The sequence below is a fragment of the Dermacentor andersoni genome, chromosome 4 (assembly GCF_023375885.2).
Source record: "Dermacentor andersoni chromosome 4, qqDerAnde1_hic_scaffold, whole genome shotgun sequence".
NCBI classification, from domain to species: domain Eukaryota; kingdom Metazoa; phylum Arthropoda; class Arachnida; order Ixodida; family Ixodidae; genus Dermacentor; species Dermacentor andersoni.
Window position 1 is genome coordinate 61,519,860 of NC_092817.1, and position 22,568 is coordinate 61,542,427.

General features: G+C 43.0%; 1 protein-coding gene across 1 annotated transcript; it reads left to right on the forward strand.

Moving 5' to 3' along the window:
• On the forward strand, positions 1–22,536 carry LOC126536189 (tetratricopeptide repeat protein 17). The gene is made up of 10 exons (XM_050183077.3): positions 1–159; positions 1,163–1,422; positions 4,528–4,636; positions 7,387–7,503; positions 13,193–13,302; positions 15,891–16,038; positions 16,293–16,432; positions 17,120–17,286; positions 19,667–19,921; positions 22,131–22,536. The coding sequence occupies exons 1-9, from the start codon at positions 31–33 to the stop codon at positions 19,918–19,920; spliced, it is 1,434 nt and encodes a 477-aa protein (XP_050039034.2). The 5' UTR covers positions 1–30; the 3' UTR covers position 19,921; positions 22,131–22,536.
• Positions 22,537–22,568: the final 32 nt, after the last annotated feature.

The following is a 22,568-nucleotide window of genomic DNA, read 5'->3' on the forward strand; positions in this document are numbered from 1 at the left end:
TGGTCATCGTCATCACTGCGGAAGAGGAGCATGGACGCAATGGGTCAACGCAGTTTTACTTTCGGAATCTGCATACACGTTGTTCTTTCATTTCTTGCGTACTATTCAGAATGTTCCACGCACTGGGTGGTCACTGAAGATGGCAAGATACAGCCTCAGGTGGGGAGAAATTCTCTTCCGTGCGTTTTACCGCAGCACCATCTGTGCCGCCTAGGTGCACATTGGTCGGGTCACATACAGATGTTCCGGTCGTTAATCAAATCATGTCTTGCCTAACGTCGGTCGCATTATTTTTTAAACGGCACAGTTTACTTCACAGTAGGTTTATACATATGTGTGACAACACGGCCACTGCTCTATGTTATATGTTGCGCTTCAGTATTGTGGACTGCGTTCTTGAGCTGCCGCCTACGCTCGTGCCAGCGTTTTGCGTCTAAACGCTTGTTATTCTTTAATATTCGTAAATTTAAGTGCATCCTTGCGAGCTAAGGCAGTGTTACGTGTTGCTGATTAGTGTTATCATCGATGTCATCGCTTCTTAATATCTCCACATCTGTGTGCAGCTAAAGGTTAAACTCCGCGTTGAGCAATATACCGGCGGATAACGCAAATGGCCCAGTTTGCGCTATGGTCTTGTAATCGCTGCTGTTGACGACAATGGCGGTCATTATAGCATATGTCGCAATAGTCTTTAGTAAGGCGTACAAGGCCAGCGACATTGGATATGGCTCGCTCATCTTCGCGCAGAGAGCGCATTATTTGATTTTGTTTAAAGACGACCGTCTACTACGAACAAAGGCAAAAAACAATATCACCAGATTTGTATAACGAATACAAAAAAGTGTTGTATATTGGCCCAGTTCTTCTTTCTTTTCGCTCTCTGTTTTCTGGTAAGAAATAAATTGTAATTGTTTGTTAGACTGTCTATATGCTTCTGGCAGAGAAAATTTCACATGGCACAACAGTCTTATATTCTTAGGCGATCTGCTGTCTTCTTGCCACAGCAACCATATTTAGGTAAACTTACATGGTGATGCTTGGTGTGCTAGGATATCTTCTTTTCTACCGTGGATTATTTGCTGCATTACATGACCACATAACACACCATACACCTCTGTTTACGTTAGACTGCCACTGACCTCTGCCCCTTGGCTAAGCGCAGATCGACAGTGTATTCTCCCTGCGGCGGCCTTATGACCTTCTCGGCCTGCTGGCACAAGAGGAGCGTGCCGTGCAGGTAGAAGAGTTCAAGCAGCAGCTGCTGCAGCGAAAGCAGGAGATCGACTGGTGTGAGGACCAGGCATCTGATGTTGAGCAGCGGCTGTACTCTACTGACAAGGACTGTCTGTTGGCTGGGCAACCCCTCACAGACTTCGACCTATATGTCAGCACAGTGGTACCCTTCGATCATAAGATACAGAGGTGTGTTCCAAGATGAAGGCTGTTTACTGTTTTGTCTATTTCCAGTTTTTCTTACCGGCCTGGTTTCTTCTTTCTGTTATTATTTTTTCTTCTCATTATAAATGCAGAAGTTGTGCAGTGAACATGATCTAAGGCCCCCTCTATAGTGAATCACTCCAGCTCGATGAACTTCGTATTCACTTAAACATGAATTGGCACGTGTGGAATAGCACAGCAACAAGATAAAGAAAGTGGGGAGATGGCGCAGTCACCCATGATTTCATGGAAACAATGCAATATGTAAGGGGCTCCTGAAGGTGAAGCGAAAAATTTGAGGAAAACAAACAAAAATCCTTGCACCGTTCCTTGTTCTTGACTATGTACCAAGCAACCCGAATAAGCTCTTTATGAAGTCGAGGGTCCTTAATTTGTTTTGGTGCCTTAGAAAAGATGGATTTGCTCAATTTGCATCAATAATAGTGGCCTTTGAGACTAAGTCGCATGCTTTGTGCCAGTGGTGCATTGGTTACCCTTGCTGGCAGAGAAGGGATGAGTATGTGGCTGCCAGTGCACAGTGGTATTGGTAGTGGAAAGCTTGCAGAGCAGGTTTGGGTGGGCTGCTGCAACTTTGATCAAGTTCAAGAAGGGCACTTCCACTGAATTTACATGTTCAGGAATAACTGTTGCAGCTGTTCAGGGAACAAAAGACATGCTGTAGCCATTAATGTATTCAAGGTACGTTTGATTTATCATACATTGCTTCGCATTATCTTGTATCGTCAATAGCAAGAACAAACCATCTGCAGCTGTTCTTGTGATATTCCATATTAGTACGTTTTTGCTTAGTGCTAGCTAGCCTGTATTCATGAATTTTCTTCACAAATATTAAATTAACCTCTGCAAATGCCCAACTGATTTTCTTGTCCCATGCCTCCCGCTGTTTACTTGATGTCGTCTGACAGCTTGCAGTGCTGCAGAAAATCTTTGATCCACTCACAGAAGTCTAGTTACCTTACACTAACTGCTATAATGACATTGTCTCATATGTGAGTCGTATAAACTTTCATGTGAACCTATTGTTATTTGGTATGTTTTAAGTCCTCTTTGCTTCATTGTAATCCACAATCACTTTGCAGTGCTTTTCAGGAAAGTATGACTGCCATGTAGCAGATGTATCATTTAGTTGACTTTTTGTGGATGTTAATTTTGTGTATGAAAAAAAAAATATGTGAAACAGCTTTTTAGACTGACAATTTTGAAGGAAAGAAATATCACAGTTTCATCATAAGGGCGAAGCAATGAATGTGATAGCATCATGTTAGAATAATACATGAAGTGTAAGACTCGTAGCTGTAGTGACAGTATGAATTGAAGTAAACATGTAAGCTGACTAAGTAAAAATGAGCTGTTGAGCTAAGGGTCCTCTGTTTGAATCCTGGCATCGGACAATTTCATTTGTGTTTATTAATTAAAGCCAACGTCTTTGTTAGCGACCTTACCACCACTTTTCCGTATTGGGTATGTTTCAAACCTCTTTCCTGGGCCAATCCCAGAGGTAATGCCCAGCTGCGCCAATAAAATGACATCATTTTCAGGTTTGAGTTCTATTATTGTTTTGCACTTTTAATATTTAAGCCTGGGAAGATTTAATATAAAAGGCATGCACTGTTGTTTTGTTTCATGACGTTTGTGGGCTGCCATACTCAAAATTCTGAAGAATAATATTGTCATGAAGTAATACCTGGTATGAGCAACTTGAGTGATAGAATGGTGTGGCAATGCTACCCGCATGTTATATTGCATAGCGTGGCATATAGCATACATATACCTAAATATTTATGGAACCTCATGGCGATGGTACGCAAATGGCGACGACGGTGGCAAAAATTCGCTTGGAGTGTCCATATAATTGCTATCAAAATAAAGACTAAAAAAATTGTTGTACTCCAGGACGAACGTGAGTCTACCTGCAAATGAGTAGAGTAATTTCTGCAGGGCTGCCTCTTCTCGACACGATCATTCGGTGAAGTTTTTGTTACTTTATAGTATTCTTCGTAATGATTGTTACGCAATGGAGCACCGTGTAGCAGCTTGTAAAACTGGCTTGCGCTAGCATTTAGTGCTTACAAGCCTGGAAGCAATGGAACCTTTTGCAATAGTTTATTTCACTGTTTTTAACAATTGTTAAAAGAACTGCAAAAGTAAATATCAAGCCTAGCTGTAGTGATAGGTTAAGGGATCCTAAAATATTCTGAGGTGTAATTCTGCTCTAGGCAATGACTTAATCACAAGAAAGTTTCTGTTGAAGACAGTAGTTTGCTCAAGAAACTAGGTGAAGGTATATTCTTTACATTTAATGCATAGTGAAAATTATATGCTGCATCAGCTGCCTCTGGAGATCTTGCTTAGCTGGACATGCTCACTTCAGTAAATGTGGGCACTTTACAGAGAGAGCACCACACTTCCATAGACATTTTCGATACAGCAGTGGGAAAGGGTTGTGTCCCTGAACTCTACACCAGAAATATCCAGTGGAATTGGCCTGCCTGTATTTTCTATCACATTAAAACGCAAATATATTTTTATAATGAGTAGTTGACAGTATTGTATTGTTGTGCACAAGAGTAGCAGATGCGCCCCCCTTTTGTTCTGACCTTCATCTTTGCATCATCTAGCAAAGGCTTTGTGATTTCTGCTTGAGAATGTTCTGCAGGCATATGACTGCGCATTAAACAACAAATAATGGTAACTTTTCCATCATGCAATGCTCAGTCGAGGCTTGAAAATGCTAGGGTGCATGTTACTTGTGGATATGCATGTACCAGTTGCAAGAGAAACATAAGGCATCCTTGAGAGCTCATTTCTTATTTACCCAAGGCTGGGGCAAATTCTTGTAATGTTATGTGTTTTATATGTTGTGTTAATTTACTTGCTGATGAAAGTTGTGTTCTCAGTAAAAATAATGGTTTAGAAATTTTGTAGAACTTATTCCAGCTTTAAAACGTTTGCCCTTGGTGTTCCTTTAATTACAAACATGCGACATCAAACAACAGATAATAACCTCTACAGCATAACACATTACCTGGGATCAAGCTAATATAAAGTCGCTTGTCTTATCTGCCACAGTCACTGGGAGAAAATAGACCAACGGGCTGCCCGTGGTGACCTTCCAAAGCCCAACTGTTCTCGTGCTCTGGACTTGGACTTCAGCATGCATTCCTTTGAACATCTTACCGTAAGTAGCACAGTTAAACCTCGATATAACGAACTTCAGTATAACGAAATTCTCGATATAACGAAGTATAACTTTTCATGACCTCTTGTCCATAGAACGCCATGTAATTAAAACCGCAATATAACGAAGTGTGTTTGCATGCGATTTCAATATAACAAAATTTTGCTTCCACAGTGAATGAATGCCGAGACAATAAAGGAAAACTTCCACGGACGCAGATGATCAAATGATTGAATTACAAGCGGCTGCTTGCAGACGCACCTCTAGAATCGCATGCTGCGCGACAAGAGCGACCATTGAAGTGGAGCCGCATCATGTTCCGTATAAATTCCAAGTGCGAGAATATCCTATCACGCCCCGCGCACTTTATACTTTAGGTGTGAGTGAAAGTGCGAGGGTGAGAAAGAAAGATGGTGGCTTCAAGCACTAGTGCCGCCTTCCCGCACAAGCAAAGGATAAGAGGGCGAGGGGAGCGAGCTTGCGGTAACGCGATCAAGCGCGTGCGAGGATGGGTGTGGTTGGGGGTTAAGTCGGCGCACATCGCGATTTCCGCCACGCCTCTCGGCCGAGGCTGCTCATTGTTGTAAGCGCGGCTGAGCGCATACACAGCCGCGTGCCTGCTTTAGAAGTAATCTGTCGCGTGTGCGAAGAATGGGCGTGGCATCGTGTAAGCTGTCTTTCTGCACGTGTAGTGTTGAAGGTTGCGTAATCTCGAGTTTCGGAGACCCGTTGGAGCGGGAGGCAGACGAAGGATTCGCTCCCCGCTGCCGGCGCTTATCATGATAGCGTCGTCGCAGTGTGGCCGGGGCTATCAGCCGCAAGGGCGGAGTGTACGCGAAAGCGTGGCTGGCTTCGATTAATTCGCACCGCCTCTGTGAAGATATCGCCGACGTGGCATGAAATCGCATCATTCGTCGACGAGTCCCAAATTCATCAGAATGAATTATATTCTCATTCAAATTTGCTTTTTTCGATTTCCCGTTATTTCGGAAAATTTTGCGGCCCCTTTCTTTGTAAGAAAAGTCGATCGGCGACTGTACTTATTTGCATAAAAGGTCGAATTTCAATACAACGAAATTTCGATATAACGATATAACACCGATTTTACCTACTTCGTTATATTGAGGTTTAACTGAATTCCATGACAGTATAAAATGCAGCTGTTGTAAGTACTTGTCTATTTATGAAGATTGTTTGGTTAAATTTCAACATACACATGCTGTAAAGTTGAGGTTTGATGCTATTACAAGAAGGTATGAACATAAAATTCTGACCAATACATAAGGTGTTACTTCTTTAGTGCATTAGCACTGATGGCTGACCAGTTAGGTTTTGTTAATTTGTGTGTTAATTTTTCCACGCTGGCATCCCGTGCAAGCATGCATGAACTGTCATTGCATGGGAATTAAGAAGTTCCTTGTTTATTGCCAATGTTACACTGTTACTAGCTGTTGCAATAAATAAAACTTGTGGAAAAATCAGTGGCAGTCATTTGCACTGTCTGTGCAATTTCTGCAGCATTGGTGGTGTGACTGGCATGGCTCAGGTTTGTTCCAAATTGTGTTGTTCAGCATGTGCAACTAAATGTTGAGGTCTCATTCAAGTTGCATGGTGGTGCGCATGGTGGTGGTGGTGTTGCATGGTGGTGCTTACTCCATTCTTAAGTAAAAGCATTTTATGTATTGCCAACTAGTATTGTCTTTTCACACATATTATCACCATTAAGAACTCAAGAAACTTCAGTACAGAGTGGTTGGACCATCTATGAATTTTGTTTTGCAGTGCAACTTCAAAACAATGCACTACTATTCACTGTGCTGAAACCGCGCCTTTTTTAACAGACAGCAGTGGAGAGAGCAGTAATACGAAGAGATTTTTTTCTATGGAGTCTAAGTAGTAATTTGAGTGCAGTTGGAAGCTATTGTTATCTCATGGCATGGATGATTTTTTTTCAGAGTTGCAATGAGGAGTGCAGGTTAAATTCAGAAGCATGTTGTATACATAAAGGTGTCGCATGCAGACATATAGTAATTCAACAGTAGTGGAGACATGCAGATACTGCTTCTACCACCATATTTCATTCATGTGATGGGTTGTAATAAAAACAAGAGTCAGCTTTCTGTTTTTGCTAATACAAACTGTACTTGTGCAAACCTCAGTGTATGATGCGCATGTTGGCCTTGCACAGACTGCATGATAGGCAGAATGTAATGCATGCATTCAAGCAGTAGTGAGAAGCCCTCATGTAGTATCACATTAATTTTCAACATTTAGTGAATTAATTCTGGGGTTTTAGGTGCCAAAACCACGATTTCATTACGGGGCGTGCTGCAGTGGCAGTCTCGAGATTACTTTTGAGCACCAGGGGATCTTTAACGTGCCCCCAATGCATGGGATACGGGCATATGAATTTACAGCATTGACTTGTTTCAATCTCTGAGATCACTGTAAGTCGACACCTGCCATGTTTGATGGTAAAGCCGGTGCAATGTAATCCATTCACCATATGGATATTAACTATGGATGTCGAATGTATTATCTTGACTATTTGTGCTTTGACAGTTTATACCGTCATGTTTTCTTGGATATGCTTAACATGGAAATCAGGCTTTGTGTGCGAAACTGTCACAACAAAATTTTGAAAGAGTTGGTTTTCACCACAACTGGGCAAGGGCTAAACCTGGTGAAAGTGCCAATTCTTTATGTGACTGGACACAGTATTTTGTGTCTATTTTGGCTGTGTTCACTAGGGTGTTCGAGAAAGAAAGAACCTGACCATGACACCAGAGGCTGGGCTGCATCGGGCTGTCTCGGCAATTGAAGGGACGGAGCAATTCGGCTACGAGGTGTATAAGGCCATGGCGAAGGTAAGACTACTACACCTCCATTCTCCAGCCCTTTGTGTATACTTACAGAGAATCGAGAAAAAGGCCCTGATAATGAGGCACTCACTTAAAGCTGTTTATTGTCAGGAGAAAACACCAGTATTTCCCTATTACATATGCTTGTGGCTGTAATAGCGGAACAACTACACCCACATAGTAGAAAGTTTTAGCTTGTCCGTAAACATCTTACCGTTTACGGATTATCGAAGCCAAGGACAGCAGTGGTGATGAGGATGATGATGTTTATTGGCATCTCTTTTGAAACTGGGCGGAGACATATAGTCACCTCTCCTGCTTGATTTTTGCAGGTTTTACTACATTTATTGGCATCTAGCCTTTTGCCCATCTGGTCTCGATCATAACTTTCATATCTAAAACCTTTATCACTATAATGCACTATTACCTTTGCTTGCATTGACTCCAGTTGTGTTCTCATTGAAGGAAAATCACAAAAGGGCTTACTTGATCGGTTATGTCACTATCGATGCTTTACACCAGCAGTTAAGTGGAATATAATAGATCACTACAGTGCTCTATTAATCCTGTTTCCTGTTTCTATTTTGCACAAAAGCAGTGCAGAAGCTGCAATGTGCCTTTTTTATGTTCTTGTGCTGCCCTCTGCCGCACGTGCTAGAAATGTTTTGGAAGGGTATAGGGGCTTTCGCCAGTTGATTTGTGTACCTGAGCCCACGTTGAGTGTGCATGGGTTGTACGTTTCGTGGTTTGAGATGAATTAATAATGGTATCTCCGGCGCAGCCTGTCGTTCCTGGAAGCCATGTAGCACTCATCAACTACTGGTTCAGCAGGCCTGAGTGCACTATTGTGCTAACAGTACGACCAATAAAAGCATGCTGAGTCAACGCTTCCTATTTTAGGAGGTGTTGGCTTAGTTCGATCTGCCGGTGCAGCTGCCTTGGAGTTTGTTGTTGCTGATGTCTGCTCTTACACATCGATTTTCGTATTAATTTTATACATTCATTCAATATTTCACATATTCAAGAAGTCTTTGAGTGCAGCCTTCCATGTGCACATCGAGTTTGACATTTACAGCCACAGATCATTGTTAGCTTCGGATATTGTGGAAATGGTGCATCGCTGATAGGAAATAATGTCAAAATGTAGTAAAACATATATATCTGCGCATATGAGCCGCGTTGTTCCACCCAGGAACGAGTCTATATGAACGGCTGAGCCACTTAAACAATGACAACTGTGACCCAGACACATATATTATGGGCTCTTATAAGTGAGTCTTGTTTTTTTTCTTTTTTTAACCTCATCATACAGCTTGTGCATGCCATAAAGTATTTTTAGAGGAAGCTATGCTCGGCAGAAGCATTCATTTACAGGCCGTGTAGTTCTACCGCGACAACACAGATGCCATCGCTGACACCGATGGTAACTGAGCAAGTTTATACTGCTGCACCAAATGCACTGTCTCTTGTTTCCAGTTTGACCGAGAGGTAAACTGTGCTTCTCTGTAACTAAGAAATGTGTCAGCATAACAACACATACAGACCCACCCATGTACATAGCGAATACGACTGGTAGCCTTCGAGAATGGTAGCGTAAGTACAAATGTTGGCACAACGTTGTGTCAGCGCTTGCTGCTTCTTGTGTGTGCGCCGTGCGAAGTGAAGATAATTGATATCAAATTGCTATAGGGTCACAACTGAACTATAAGAGCAGTTTCCTTCATCCTAACTGCTTACCTTTATGTTCAGCTCCACTGGTGGCGGGTGCACGAACGCGACAGTGCCAGGCGTAACCCAACCTTCCCTAAACAGGATCAACATTGGCTTAAACTTCATGTGCATGGCTTCAGATAACTAAAACTTGTGCATTGCAACTTGGTATGCATGTTTTGACCCATCTTGAGTGCGATTAATTGTACAAACTTTGTCCATAAAGTTTCGAGACTGATTTATTTTCTTCTCTAGAAATGATTTCCCAAAACAAATGTTGGTGCGTATGTGTAGCGCCATCTTTTCGGGCTAACCTGAGCTATTTATGTTAATTGCTGTGGCAGCCGCTAGATGGCACTACATGTAGAAAAATATGTTGTCGCTAGTCGTCTGCGCATTCTACTGTGAATTAATGTGGAGAGATGAACGTCCACCTTGAACAGCGTGTAAACATAAAATTCTGTGTGAAGCTTTGCAAGACAGCCACACAGACGTATGAGCTCCTTCGTGATGCTTACAACAATGAGACATTATCGCGGGCGCGAGTTTTCAGGTCGCACAAGAGGTTCGTTTCAGGGAGAACATCGGTGGAAGACGACACAAGGCAGGGGCGCCCTGCAACCTCACGGAATGAAAACAAGGTGGCTCAGATCTAGGAGATCATACAGCAAGACTGCACCATTACAGTCCGCATGCTATCGTATGCTCTTGACATTAGTAAGACAACACGCCACCAAATTTTACGTGAGAACTTGGGGAAACGAAAGCTAATGCCAGACTTGTGCCGCACTCCCTCACACAGAACCAAAAGGACACGCGGGCATCAGTGAGCGCTGATTTGCTCTCCAAGGCAGAGAAGGATGCTACATTCGTCAACAGCATCATTGCTGAAGACGAAACATGGTGTTTTCAATACGATCCTCAAGGAAAGAGGCAGAGCGCCGAATGGCGGTCCACAAGCTCTCCAGCGTCGAGTAAGGTGCGGCGACAGAAGACCAAAACAAAGACGGTGCTGATAGTTTTTTTTGATGCCGGAGGTGTCATTCACCACGAGTTCATCCTACAAGGGCAGACAGTGAATCGGGAGTTTTATATCCGCGTGCTCCAACACATGCGTGATGCACTGCGACGCCGTCGCCCTGACTTATGGGCATCTGGACAATGGCTCCATAATTACGCAAGGCCGCACACTGCTCTCAGCGTGACAAAATTTCTCGCCAAGCACTGCACTACTGTACTTCCCCATCTGCCATACTCGTCTGACCTCTCCCCATGCGATTTTTTCCCGTTTCCTCGTGTGAAGAGAGCCCTAAAAGGTTGCTGGATGGTTAGCGTGGAGGCCATTCAAGAAAAGAGCTGACAGCCCTGCCAAAAGAAGCGTTTTCCAACGTTTCCAAGACCCCAAGAAGCATTGGAAGTTGTGTATAGACTGCACGGGAGACTATTTAGAAGGGGTGCTGCACAAATGATTTCAATGTTAAACGCATGTTTTTTTAATGAACTCAGTCTCGGAACTTTACGGACAAAGGTTGTATATACAAGCGAAGGCACTGCAGCTATCGCGTTGTTGGTTTGATGGCCAATTGCGTGGGGTTCAGTCGAGCAGTCGTGGTTGGCATGCAGATTTTGTCTGTGCCATCAATAAGAAAGCTTGTTGCGCTACGACTACTGATGCCCGTCGGTTACGTCGTTGTGGGTCTATTATAATAAAATTGTTTCAGCGACACACTGTGCCGAATAGTCGGCCAACCGTTGGCGTCAGCATCTTGTCAGTCTCGTATTGACCCAGTGTTACCGTGCCCTAAACGAGTACGTGAAGTCCGGCACACACTGCGACGACCAGAAAGAGAGGACCGATGCTGCAAGAGGACTTCGTCAGCAATGTGATGTTTTTGAAATGTCACCCAAGTGCAATGCTTTGCCGGTAAAGTTTGTAGCCATCAATGCAAGGCGGCAACTGCGTGTTTCACAGTGCAGTCCGGACGAAGCCCTGGGGGCCCTGACTGCTTTCTGTTTTAGAGTGGAGTTGCAGTCTCGCGCTACGCACGTTTTCGGCACCGCACCAACGTAGAGCTATGTGCCAGTGGAGTTACAAAGGGGTACATTGCATGAGTGTTTGCTGCAGTGCGCTTCTGTACACTTTTAAAAAAATTTTCTGTCTCTTCTTCGGGGTACTGTCTCCCAGTATCTGGCCATGTGGCTGCACGTGCATCCCTTCCAAAATGTTTCGTGGCTAATCTGCTAGGCCAGGGCAGCATGCATGCACCGTCGCGCTGCGAAAAAGGCAGATTGTCATCATCTCGTTACAGATTGACTCTCTCAGTGGCAAAGGCCTTGCGACTTCTTTCGCAGTGTGACTGCTGCACACGCCTTCATCTGAGACACTTTTTTTTCACTATCGCGTGCATATCCCAATTATTTTTTCACCAGTGGGCTGGTCACCAACAAACTGTCTGTCTATCGAGATCTGGCCACTGCTTTATATCCTCACCAGCTTTGCAACAAGTCAAAATGAAACAACTCTTTGCTGCAACCACTGCGGACGAAACCACGGCTGCAATTGACGTGTTCATAGACGGCGACCTTGCGGTTCTGAAGGCACCTGGCTGATGCATGCACTGAGTCAAGACGAAGCTACTGTTAGCCACAACCGCTGCGGACTAAACCCTGGTCGCTATCGACGCAAACATAGATGGTGACTACGCAATTATGAAGGCACACTGATGATGCAGTGTTGTGCGAGGCGGTCAATGCAAGAATAAAGACTTTAAAGGCACAAATAGGCATGATGCATTCCGGTGTTGCTGTCATTCGTGTACGGTTTCTGCTGATAACTATGGCTATGCAGACTTGTGCTAGAGCTGTTCTTGCTCTGTGTCGCACATATGCGGTACTCGCCGAGTTCTGAGAGTTGTCCGAATTAACCTATGTGCAGACAAATAGGTCTGATTTAACGAGATTTTGATTGCATGATTGCATTGAATTATCTGATTTTCCAAATTAACAAGAGCTTAATTAACGAGGTTTTACTGACTAGCATTGTTGCTTCAGTACATCTCTTTGATAACCCGTCATTCTGCATACATTTACAAACAGGCTAAAACTCTATCAACATGAAGCATATTCACGCAGGCAGGGCTAAGTTATTCAGTATGGTAGGTATTTTCTGAAGGTGTTTGAAAGACTTGTTTCTATTAGTTTATTGCTGTTTGCGTACTGTGCAACTTTCAGAGTCAATACAGAATGTACCCAACTCAGCCAGCAGCTGGTGTCGTGGTGTGGTACCACTATGATACAAGGCCTACATGCTTCAAGGATGGATTATATTGCTATAATGTCGATGATAACGACTACTAACAGGCTCCAAGAAGGAATGCTTTTGCTATAATGCACATGGTTACAGCGCCAACATACTTACATTATGATTGGTCTACACCGTAATATGCATTTTTCCAAGGGTCGCATTACATATATTGATAATGCCTGCTAATAGCATAAACTTCCTGACTGTTGTAATTTGGGTGGGTCATGATTTTAGATGCAGTAGCTTATACATGCAAATTTAAATTACAAGGAAACTCGATATAGCAAAAGCTGCAATACAACAAACATTTTTAATTTTCCAATATTTGTTCCACTGGACACCACATATATTTTTCTCCATCATTTGGCAAGTTAGTATTGTTCACCTGTTTCAAGGACTTAATCTTCCAACATCTGTGGACTTTTCTTCCTGCACAAAAGCGATCCGTATAGGCAAAAGATATGAGGGAATTCTTCATGTCAAGCTCACTCCATTGGTGGTGCAGAAAGATTGGGCTTCATTTTCTCTGCTAATAATGAACCTCTATTTTACTTAAGAGGTACAAGTGCTTTAGAGAATGATCTAGCAGTCTTAAGTGTTTATTTATCTACATTGTCATTCAAAATGTTGAACATGTATGTGTGTGACCATGAACAGATTCCTTTTTTTTTTTTGGCCTAGAACAATACGTCCTGGGTGATCTTCAACTTAGCGGCTTACTATTGGAGGGAGCAGGGTGATGCTGCCAGTGCCATTGAGTGTGTACGCAGGGCACTCCACTTTTCTCCCAGGTGGGTCACCTGCATCCGGACTTTCACCTGTGAGCTGAGAGTGTAGTCATGTGTGACAGTGTGTGAAGAAAACAATTGTCATCCATCCATCTGTAGTGAAATGCTACAAAGGGAGTCAGCTGGTCTCACCATGAAGTGAAATTCCTGGTAGGAGTGTGCTGAATTGGGCTGGTTGGTTCATGATGAAGGGGTTTCAAAAAAAGTGCAAAGGGCAGGATGAAAGCAGAGATAACGTACACAGTGCTGACAGACAACCTGGTTGACACTAAATGGTTGGCACTGTAAAGTCATAGTTAACTATTTCTTTTTACCTTTGTGGTACTATGTCAGCTGTTCAAACCAGTATAAATTTCTCTTCCTATCTCTTTCTTTTTCAACTCCCTCTGCATCACACTGCTATAGTCAGGCTTGTGGCATGCCTTTCTCTTGCACAAAAGTCTCTTGGCATTGCAAGGTTTTACAGAACTGCTTTTGTTATAAATAGCTTGCACCTGATGGGATTTGTGCCTGAATGCTGTTTAAATGAAAACCGAGCTTCTCCGGTTAAGAGTTGAAGGCCAACTGCAGTGAAATTTCACTTTGGCTAAATTTGTTATAAATGAATTAAAACGAGTATAGTACACTTAAACCTCTATATAAAGAACTTCAGTATAATGTGATTCTTGATATGCCGAAGTATTTAACTTTTTATGGTATCTTGTTCACAGAATACCTGTACTTTGAACCTCACTATAACTAATACCCATGCCACACGGGCACAAAATGTGACATTCGTTCGTTAATGCCTTAAGCTCACTAATGACATTTTTTTCGGCAGAGCTGCCAAACGTCTAACTTTAATGACATATGATGTGGTGATGTTGAAGACAGCATCTTCTGAAGTGAGCAATTTTAAGGTGCTACTAAAAAAAAATATACATATACAAGTTCACTTTGCACCTTCATGAACAGTGAATTATAAAAGCGAGCATACTGTGATGCTGTGAGCTTGAGTTTGTTTCTGTATTTTACAACGCTGCAACCGACCATAGAAACTTTAGCCATTCCAAGTCAAATCCGAAGCCCAAAACCAATATGGCACTTGGTTTGTCGAAGCGGTTCCAATGTTGACCTGAGGAAGTTCACCAAGTACAACTCCTTGCAGGAGCATTGTAGTTGAAAGTTGTGTATAAATTATTTTTTACATGGTAGGGACTGTTCTAAATACTTCAATTATACTGCAGCGTGCAAGCTGCGAAGTTGAGGGTGCGCATTTCTCAGTCAAATGAGTTCTGGTGAATGCATTAAATAACAAATGACATTAAGGCAAATGGCATTAAAATTTAAGGCATTAGCAAGTTAATGTCATTTCCTGTGCCTGTGTGGCACTGGTATAAGTGTGGTTATACAGTCAAATCCACTTATAACGATGCCGGTTTTAACTATATCAGATATAACAACCAGCAGCCGATGCACCGTCAACGTTTGTATGTGTTCTATGGTAAAATAAACCACTTACTTCAACGCTCTCATGCTGCACTATGGATTATAACAATTAAATCTGACTACGGGGTGTGTGCACTGAAAAAAAAAAAAAGAACTTAAGATTGCCTAAGAAAAAAAAAAAAATTGCCAGCCCCATTTTGACACACCCCCCTGCTTCCTTGCACGACATGCCTACATCACATTGTGTCAAAAAAAAAAAAAAAGAAGAAAAGAAACGCAAATCCTTTTGTCACACTCACCTTTTTGCCGATGTCGATGTCTTTTGCTTTTTGGTATCAAAAACATTTATGCGAGCTCATTGTATCCGCTCATATCTCAAACATTGAATTTTGCATGAAGGCCTTGCATATGTCTGCACTGTCAGGAACTATGGTTTTTAAACAGTTCAAAGTTTTGTTGCAGTTGCCTCTTAACAGCGAGGGAATCAAAATTGTGCTAGGCAGGAATTGCCATTGAGAAAGTCAAGGTCGGGCATTGTGAAACATTGATATTTGTCCCTTATTTGGTTGATCATTTCTTATTTTTTAAACTTTAATTAGGCTGCATGAGAGAGTGAACTAGGCAGGAGACAATGCAGTGTGTGTTGATACTGAGTACCTGACTGCAATAGCCAGTTAATTATGCAATTCATTTTATGTGGTTCTTTCTGTTGCTGCTCTTCATGCTAATCCTATGTGACAGATAGCATAGATACACAGTTTTGCACATTGCATGCAGTGGACAAAAAGCTATGGGGCCATATCAGCCAATCAGGATAGAGAACCACCTGTTTGTCTTAGAGAAAAGAGAAGGCTTGCTCATTGTGTTCTGCTACTCTTTGTAGGGTAGCAAACCGGATCCTCTGGTTAACCTCCCTGCCTTTCCCCTTCCCTCTGTCTCTCTCTCCATGATCCTTTCACTCAACCGGTGTCCCATACAAGAGGATTAGTTCCATACAGCGGACAAACCTTTCTTCTGCTTTTTACTCATGGTTGACTGATCCACTACATAAGTTCTCTGTGTGTCTTCGTGTTGGTGAGGTGGAGCACAGGTCCGATGCTTCACAGCTGTTGCTAGCCAAGGATGTCTGTGATGCAAAGGTGTTTCAAACATGCACAATGCAGGGAGCACAAGGATGTGGCCTTGATCAGCTTGGGAAATGTCCTGCACCGGGCCCACCTGTCTGAAGAAGCTGCTATTGTAGTTCACGCTGCCGTGGACACAGCTCCCGACAATGCCATTTGCCACTTCACACTTGGCAATATCTATGCTGTGAGTGACCCGCGTTAATGTCTCACTTGGGCATTGCGCTGTTATTCGCACATAAAATGCAAATGGGAAACATTAAAGTAGAACAACTCTAACGAGTTGCAACTCATGAGTGCATTGCATTTAACTGCCGCTGCATGTGTGTGCAAAGTTCTGCTCGTAGATTTAATTTTTTTGTCACTGGGAATCTACAAAGTGCTGTGTATGTCTGTATCACTATTCTCATATATGTGATCTTGTCCCCCGTTTGGTTGCAGGTCTTGGCAGACTACAACAAGAGCATTGTCTGCTTCGAGAACACCCTCAAAGTGCAGCCTGACTTCCAAAATGCTCGTCAGCGTCTCCATGCTGTTCACTGCCACAGCAAGCTGGAGGGCGCTTTGGAAGCTCAGCACACGTAAGAAGTATATAATAGTGCCTCGGCATTCCTCATGTTCCATCTCCAGTGCCTGAAGACATTTCCTGCTGGCACCATAAAAAGAACCTGTCTGCACTTCCCCCAAAATTAAGAATTCTGAAGTTCTAGATATATTAGTTCTTACTGCGGCTGCTTTGTATATTGTTGCTACTGTATATATATGTAGAGACTGACAATGGTCTGCTCCCGACCACTGTCAGTTGCATTTAGCTCCTCGAAGAGGCAGGACATGTGTCGATTGAACTCCTGAAGAATGATTTGCAATGTGGGGAATTCGGTTTAAATCATGGATCTGGGACCTCAAAGAGGTGCGATGCAATGCCAACACATTTCTCTTTCATTTACCACTCAATTGCCACTGAATTCATTTTTACCCTTTCATTTAGGATGCTGTCAGTGACATATCAATGTGCTCAGAGCCAGAGGGCTTGTAATTTCTGGATTTCGGTTATTTCAAAACTTTGCTTATTGCAAAATTTTCCCCGGTTTTTACAGCTTCGAGTTAATAGGAGTTTACTACTTGAATAGCGAAATTGGAATTAGCCCCTAGCTAAAGCTTCCTCTTAAAAGAAAGAAAGCAGGTAGTGCGGGCTCCTGCTGTGTTTGTTGCATGCACTGTTAGTATGCCAGTTTTCAATCTCCCCATCACTGCCTTCCTCATTCCAGGTCTCTGCAGCGCACTCTCGGTCAGCTGCGGGAGTATCAGGAACAACGGGAGCGTTGGCTCTACCAGAATGCCAAACTGCTGAGCGAGCAGGCACCGCCTGAGATGCGCTTGGAGCAGCACCTTGAGTACGAGGAGCACAAGATCCGGCAGAGCCTCGATGGGAAAGGTAACAGGGTGCTGTTTGCTTGTGAACAAAGAGTGGGTTTTGCACCACATGATTCCATGCTTATGTGTCTTAAGCATCACTTGTAATTCTTGGTATAGTGCTCTGCTGATCAATCTTGCAAGTGCTTAGCTTCAGTGCACTGTGAAATTGAAAATTTAAAGGAATTTCTTGCTGCTTATGTGGATTTCAAATTTCTTCCTGTCTCTCTGTTTTTTGTTTGTTTGTTTGTTTGAGTACAGAACTAGCCTCTACAAAATTAGTGTTTAAGTTGGTGAGATAAAACACTGTGCTGAAATAAGGAGTGATAACATTGAATTAAATTTTTTTAATAAGCCAGGTAGTAGGTTTCTTTTGGTATATTAATGTGGATATGAGTAGCTGAAGCTTTTTTTGGTCACGCGGTATGCCACAAAGGTATTCACACAGAACCTGACCAAATGTTGGTCGTTGCCAAATTGCCTGCACCAAAGAATAATTGTTACATAGATAATTTCTGGGGCTTTGTCCACATTAATACTGTTTCATGTCTGACTTGCCCATTAGAACCCCTGCAACATTTTAAAAATTTGTAATTTTCTTGGCACACAGAGAGACTTGGTGGTTTTTGATAGCTACAGATGTGTCTGCTGATTCCGTGACCTTAGTCATGCGTAATGGTGCCTGCTGGAGAAAGGTGGGGGAAAATAAATATCTCCTAAGCACACCCCTGCCATCACCCCCTTTCCATGGCAACTCCTTGCACACAGGGTGATTAGGGTAAATTTGACTCTTGTTGGTGGAAAACGAGAAGAGGCCATAACTCCAGCAAAACAATTTTTTGTGCACTTAGAAAAGGGGCATAAAGGTGAAAAGATGAGAAAGCGAAACTACTCAAAGAAGCCACCCTAAGCATCTACAACTACCTTGAGGTGGCTCCAGAATCCGACACCAGTGGCCTTCACAGTGTCCTGAGGAAGAGCAGCAATAGCGGCCTGAATCTTGTCGATCAGTTGGGTCTTGACATTACTGGCAGTACAATTGTTCACATGCTCAACCACACCCAGCATAATAATAATCCATAAGATTTTAATCAGGGCAGGTAGGGGGCCGAATTTTGGGACCAGTGAAATCATGAAAATTCTTGGACAGCCACATATGAGTTTTCCCAGCAGCATGGCTGGGAGCAGAGTCTTGCTGCCACACATAGGGCCATTCAGCAGCCACCCTTTCCACCTAACGCTTCACAACAGTGCTCAACAGCTCCGCATACCTATTCAAATAGAGCCTGAATTCCAGTGCAAAGACTTGTGGAGGCATCACATCACCCTCACTGGAGACAGACAGATCAGAACACCATCACACTTTAAAGAAATTTTGTTGTCCTGACCCGCAGAACATCCAATGAATTGAAAGCCGGCCATGTGTTGTTTTGGGGGTTGTTTAGTTGGTCTTGGAAAAAGTTTTTTTAAATCGGAGTTGAACCAAATTGTCCCTGGTTCAACAGGATGTTTCACTTTGTTGAGGCTGCTTTTTGCATTAATCAGGCAGTTGCCTCGAGCCTTTTGTGTGAGTAGTTGGCCTTTCTGCCCCTTGTAGCACTGATTGCGGAGGTCCTAATTACAGCCAGCTTCATGGTGAACGGTGCAACTCCCATTTCCCATGCTGGACCCCAGATTCCATACTGTGGGCCTTCTTTCACCATTTCCTGGAGTTGAAGGATGAATTCTGGTGGGCGGCCGACTGTGTTCTTTCCTGCTAGCCACATCTTCATAGCCTCCATTGCAACGCTGCATTTCACATTATACAGCTTTTACGGGGCTCAAGCTGTATTGAATAGCTGTCTTGATAACAGAATTTGGTTGCCTGAACCAAATCATCATGAGGCAGGTCACTCTTTTTCAATATTCTGGTGGCTTCCATACATCCATTGCAGTTGTGTTTGATGTCATGAATTTATCTGATACAAGAGATAACAAATATATGTAAGTTAGAAAATATATATATTGACAATGCATATTTATATCTAATTATACCAACTGTTAAATTTTTCTTGAACAGCTGGCATAGAATCTACATCTTTCGTCCTCGTCCTGTCTGCTCCTTTCTGTGTCCGTGTTTCACTTCGCGCTAGAAGCCAAAATCATGTTACCGTACCAACTTGCCCAACTGTCTATCCTTTTGAATCTACATCTGCAAAGCCATTAAAGCTCCCTAGCAGCCACCTGCACAGTGTGCCCCCCCCCCCCCTCCCTGCCACACACGCACACATGCTCCCCCTGGCTATGCTCTTGTTCTGCAGAAACACCAGGTTCACTGAGCCAGTAGGTTCTTTGTAAAAATTCCATGTATACCATTCCATACGAAACTATTTTGCTCATGCATCTGCTTGTGCTGTGCACAGGGCACGACTGCTTCCAGTTTGAGCAGAATGGCCACATGGTGCTGAGCTGCAACATGCGTCGGGACCCTTACCAGCTGAACAGCTTGCTGGACCTGAGCCTCAATGTGCAGTTCGTGCAGGCCGTGGAGTCGCGTGTCAGCCAGCTGAGCCAGAAGACTGGTGCTCGTGGTGGTGGCAGCCGCTCCTCGTCGAGCTCCTCTCCCAGCCAACCTCCCCCTCCTGCACAGTCCGAGGAGGAATGCCAGAACGTCTGAGGTTTGTGTCTCAGACACTCTTGAAATTTTGCCTACTGGAATGACAAGTCATAAATGAAAAGTGAGCGCACGTGATCGACATTCAGTGAAACACAATGACTGGGTGACTTGACTGGTTTATCTATAGGAACCGCATGAACAAATGGAAGACAAAGGGTGAGAGCACACCGATGAAGCACAGACTCTCAACTGAAATTTTAAAGACCAACTGCAGTGCAATTTCACTTTGGATAAATTTATTATAAATTAGTAGTACTATATAACACTGAATCAATCTTGACAATGCTGCAGGGCTGATAATTGTATATCATTTTCTTGTTAGAAGTCTTTAAACAGCACCTAAGCAAGACAATGCATGCACCTGGTGGTTGTTGCTATGACGCAAGTCCCAGCATGCCGCCTCCGTCATTTCTCAGCGCATCGTGGGCAGCCACATACGCCGCCTTATCTCAGAATCCACACCAAGTAGCTCCACATTCTAGGTCGTGCGCCTCTTCTAGGGAGCAGTAATGACGAAACTTTTTTCAGCTTTCGAAAATGGTTCTCTTTTTGAGCTTTTCGTGATGCTTCCACTCACATTTCAAACGTCAAATTTTGCACGAAGGCTCTTCTATGTAAATACTATATTAAATTAGGCTTTTTACATAGTCCCACTTTACATTTAGCCGTTGACCATTTAAAGATGAGAAATCACTTCTGTGATTTTGCGCTTCAAAACCGTGATCCAATTATGAGGCACGCCATAGTGGGGGACTCTGTAATAATTTTAACCACCTGGGGCTGTTTAATGGGCCTTCAATACAGTGTACGCGAGGGTTTTTGCATTTTGCCCCAATCGAAATATGCCCACAGCAGCTGGGAATTGAACCCTAGACCTTGTGCTTAGCAGCGCAATGTTATAACCACTAAGCAGCCATGGCAGGGACAAAAAAATTAAGTTGGCTTGCCAGAAATTGTGAAAGTAATTTCTCATCTTTAAATGGTCAACGGCCAGATGTAAAGTGGGACTACGTAAAAAGCCTAATTTAATATAGTGTTTACATAGAAGAGCCTTCGTGCAAAATTTGACATTTGAAATGTGAGTTTGCTTCTATCCATGCCCTCCAGATATATATTTGTGAAAATGTTTGTTCCTTTCTCGTGTTACCTTTTCTTTTTCTGTAAATTCTCTGCAGGTAGCTTTCATTGTGCCAAACTGAGTTCAGTTTTCCTGCATCGCATGGCTACACAGCCCCACAGCTGTGCTGCGTGTCTTCGGTTTAGAAAAAGAAAACCTGTCCTGGGGTTCTGCATTTAGCAGTTCACGTCTGCGTGATATATGTGGAAACATGCTATTGCTCAGGGGGCTTCATTGTAGTCATTGCACCATGTTCATGCTTTCTTGTGAACATGTTTTCATGCACAATACACATCTTCTTGTCAGTTTCTCATTTCTCACCATGGCTGGAAAATGAGAAAAGTGTTATTGTGTTAGCCTTGGTAACATGGTGTTGCAGGCATTTCCTCTTTTAGACTTTGCTCTTTTAGATGAAGGGGAACCTTCCTCCATCTTATGGGCTTCCACATAACTGATTTGCCAGAGTCAGTGTCCCTCGGCTAAGAGTTGGAGAAATAATTTAGCCTGGCTCTGCTATTACTGGCCTCATGGTTAGCTCAGACGTTAAAGTATTGGTAAAGCATTGGGCCCGGGTTTGATCACTGGACCAGGACAAATTTTTCTAGAACTGTAACACTTCATAACTGAGAAATCCAAATTGGGTTTCTTTTGTAGCTATGTAACATGCTTTGCCATCTCAAAGAATTTTCACTGTGCGGCTTGCTGCAGTAATAATGTTTTCCACTTCAAGAGAAAATTTGCACTTTTATCAGTACTGAAACTGTGCATACCCATGTGCAGCACCATGTCCACATCTCTTGGCAAGAAATAACCCCATCGCTCTAAAGTTTCCTTATAAATTATTTTACAGATAGTGTATAGTTATGCCATTTATGGTAAAGGCACCAAACAGATCGGCTGAGCCCTACACATCCGAAAAAATAAAAAGCAGGTGTGATTGTAATATACAAGCTGTACTCGTCTAAAACATTTATATACTTAAACTTGCAAAGACGTGCTCAGCTTATACAAAACACAAAAGGAATCCAGTGTTCAGATGGTGCTTATTAGTGGCAGCTTTAATTGTTTTCTTCTGTTTTGTGTCTCGTTGCAGGTGAAGCCAGAAGAGAACCAAGACACTGAACAAGTATTTAAAAGAAGAAATGCCTACCATGTGTTCACTTCACGCACACTACTGCAGAAGATAGAAGTCTAGTCTCAATGTTGGCAAATTAATTAATGCATAATGCATTGCGGAGGGTGTTCCCTGTTATACAGTTACCAAGCAATGCTTGCAGCTTTTCTCGCACCAGTTGTGCAAGGCCTAGAAAAGAATGGTCAGCAGGAGCAACTTTCTGCGGCATTGCTGTTTGAGTGCCATTAATGTTCACGCATACTATTGCAGAAGTGTCTGCAATTATCCACTAATTGCTGTTGTCATCACTTGAAGTCCTCATATAACTGATGTACATACACTGTTGTCCCTAATAAAAAGAACGCACAGTTTTAAGCCACTGGAACACGATGTATGTCTGTTTATTGGACACGTTAC

What these genes read in the sequence shown, in the direction of transcription:
- LOC126536189 (XM_050183077.3), top strand. Translation starts at nt 31, where the DNA reads ATGGACGCAATGGGTCAACGCAGTTTTACTTTCGGAATCTGCATACAC. An exon ending in GCACTCCACTTTTCTCCCAG is followed by an intron (nt 13,303 to 15,890) that starts GTGGGTCACCTG and finishes TGCACAATGCAG; the next exon opens with GGAGCACAAGGATGTGGCCT. An exon ending in GCTTTGGAAGCTCAGCACAC is followed by an intron (nt 16,433 to 17,119) that starts GTAAGAAGTATA and finishes TCCTCATTCCAG; the next exon opens with GTCTCTGCAGCGCACTCTCG.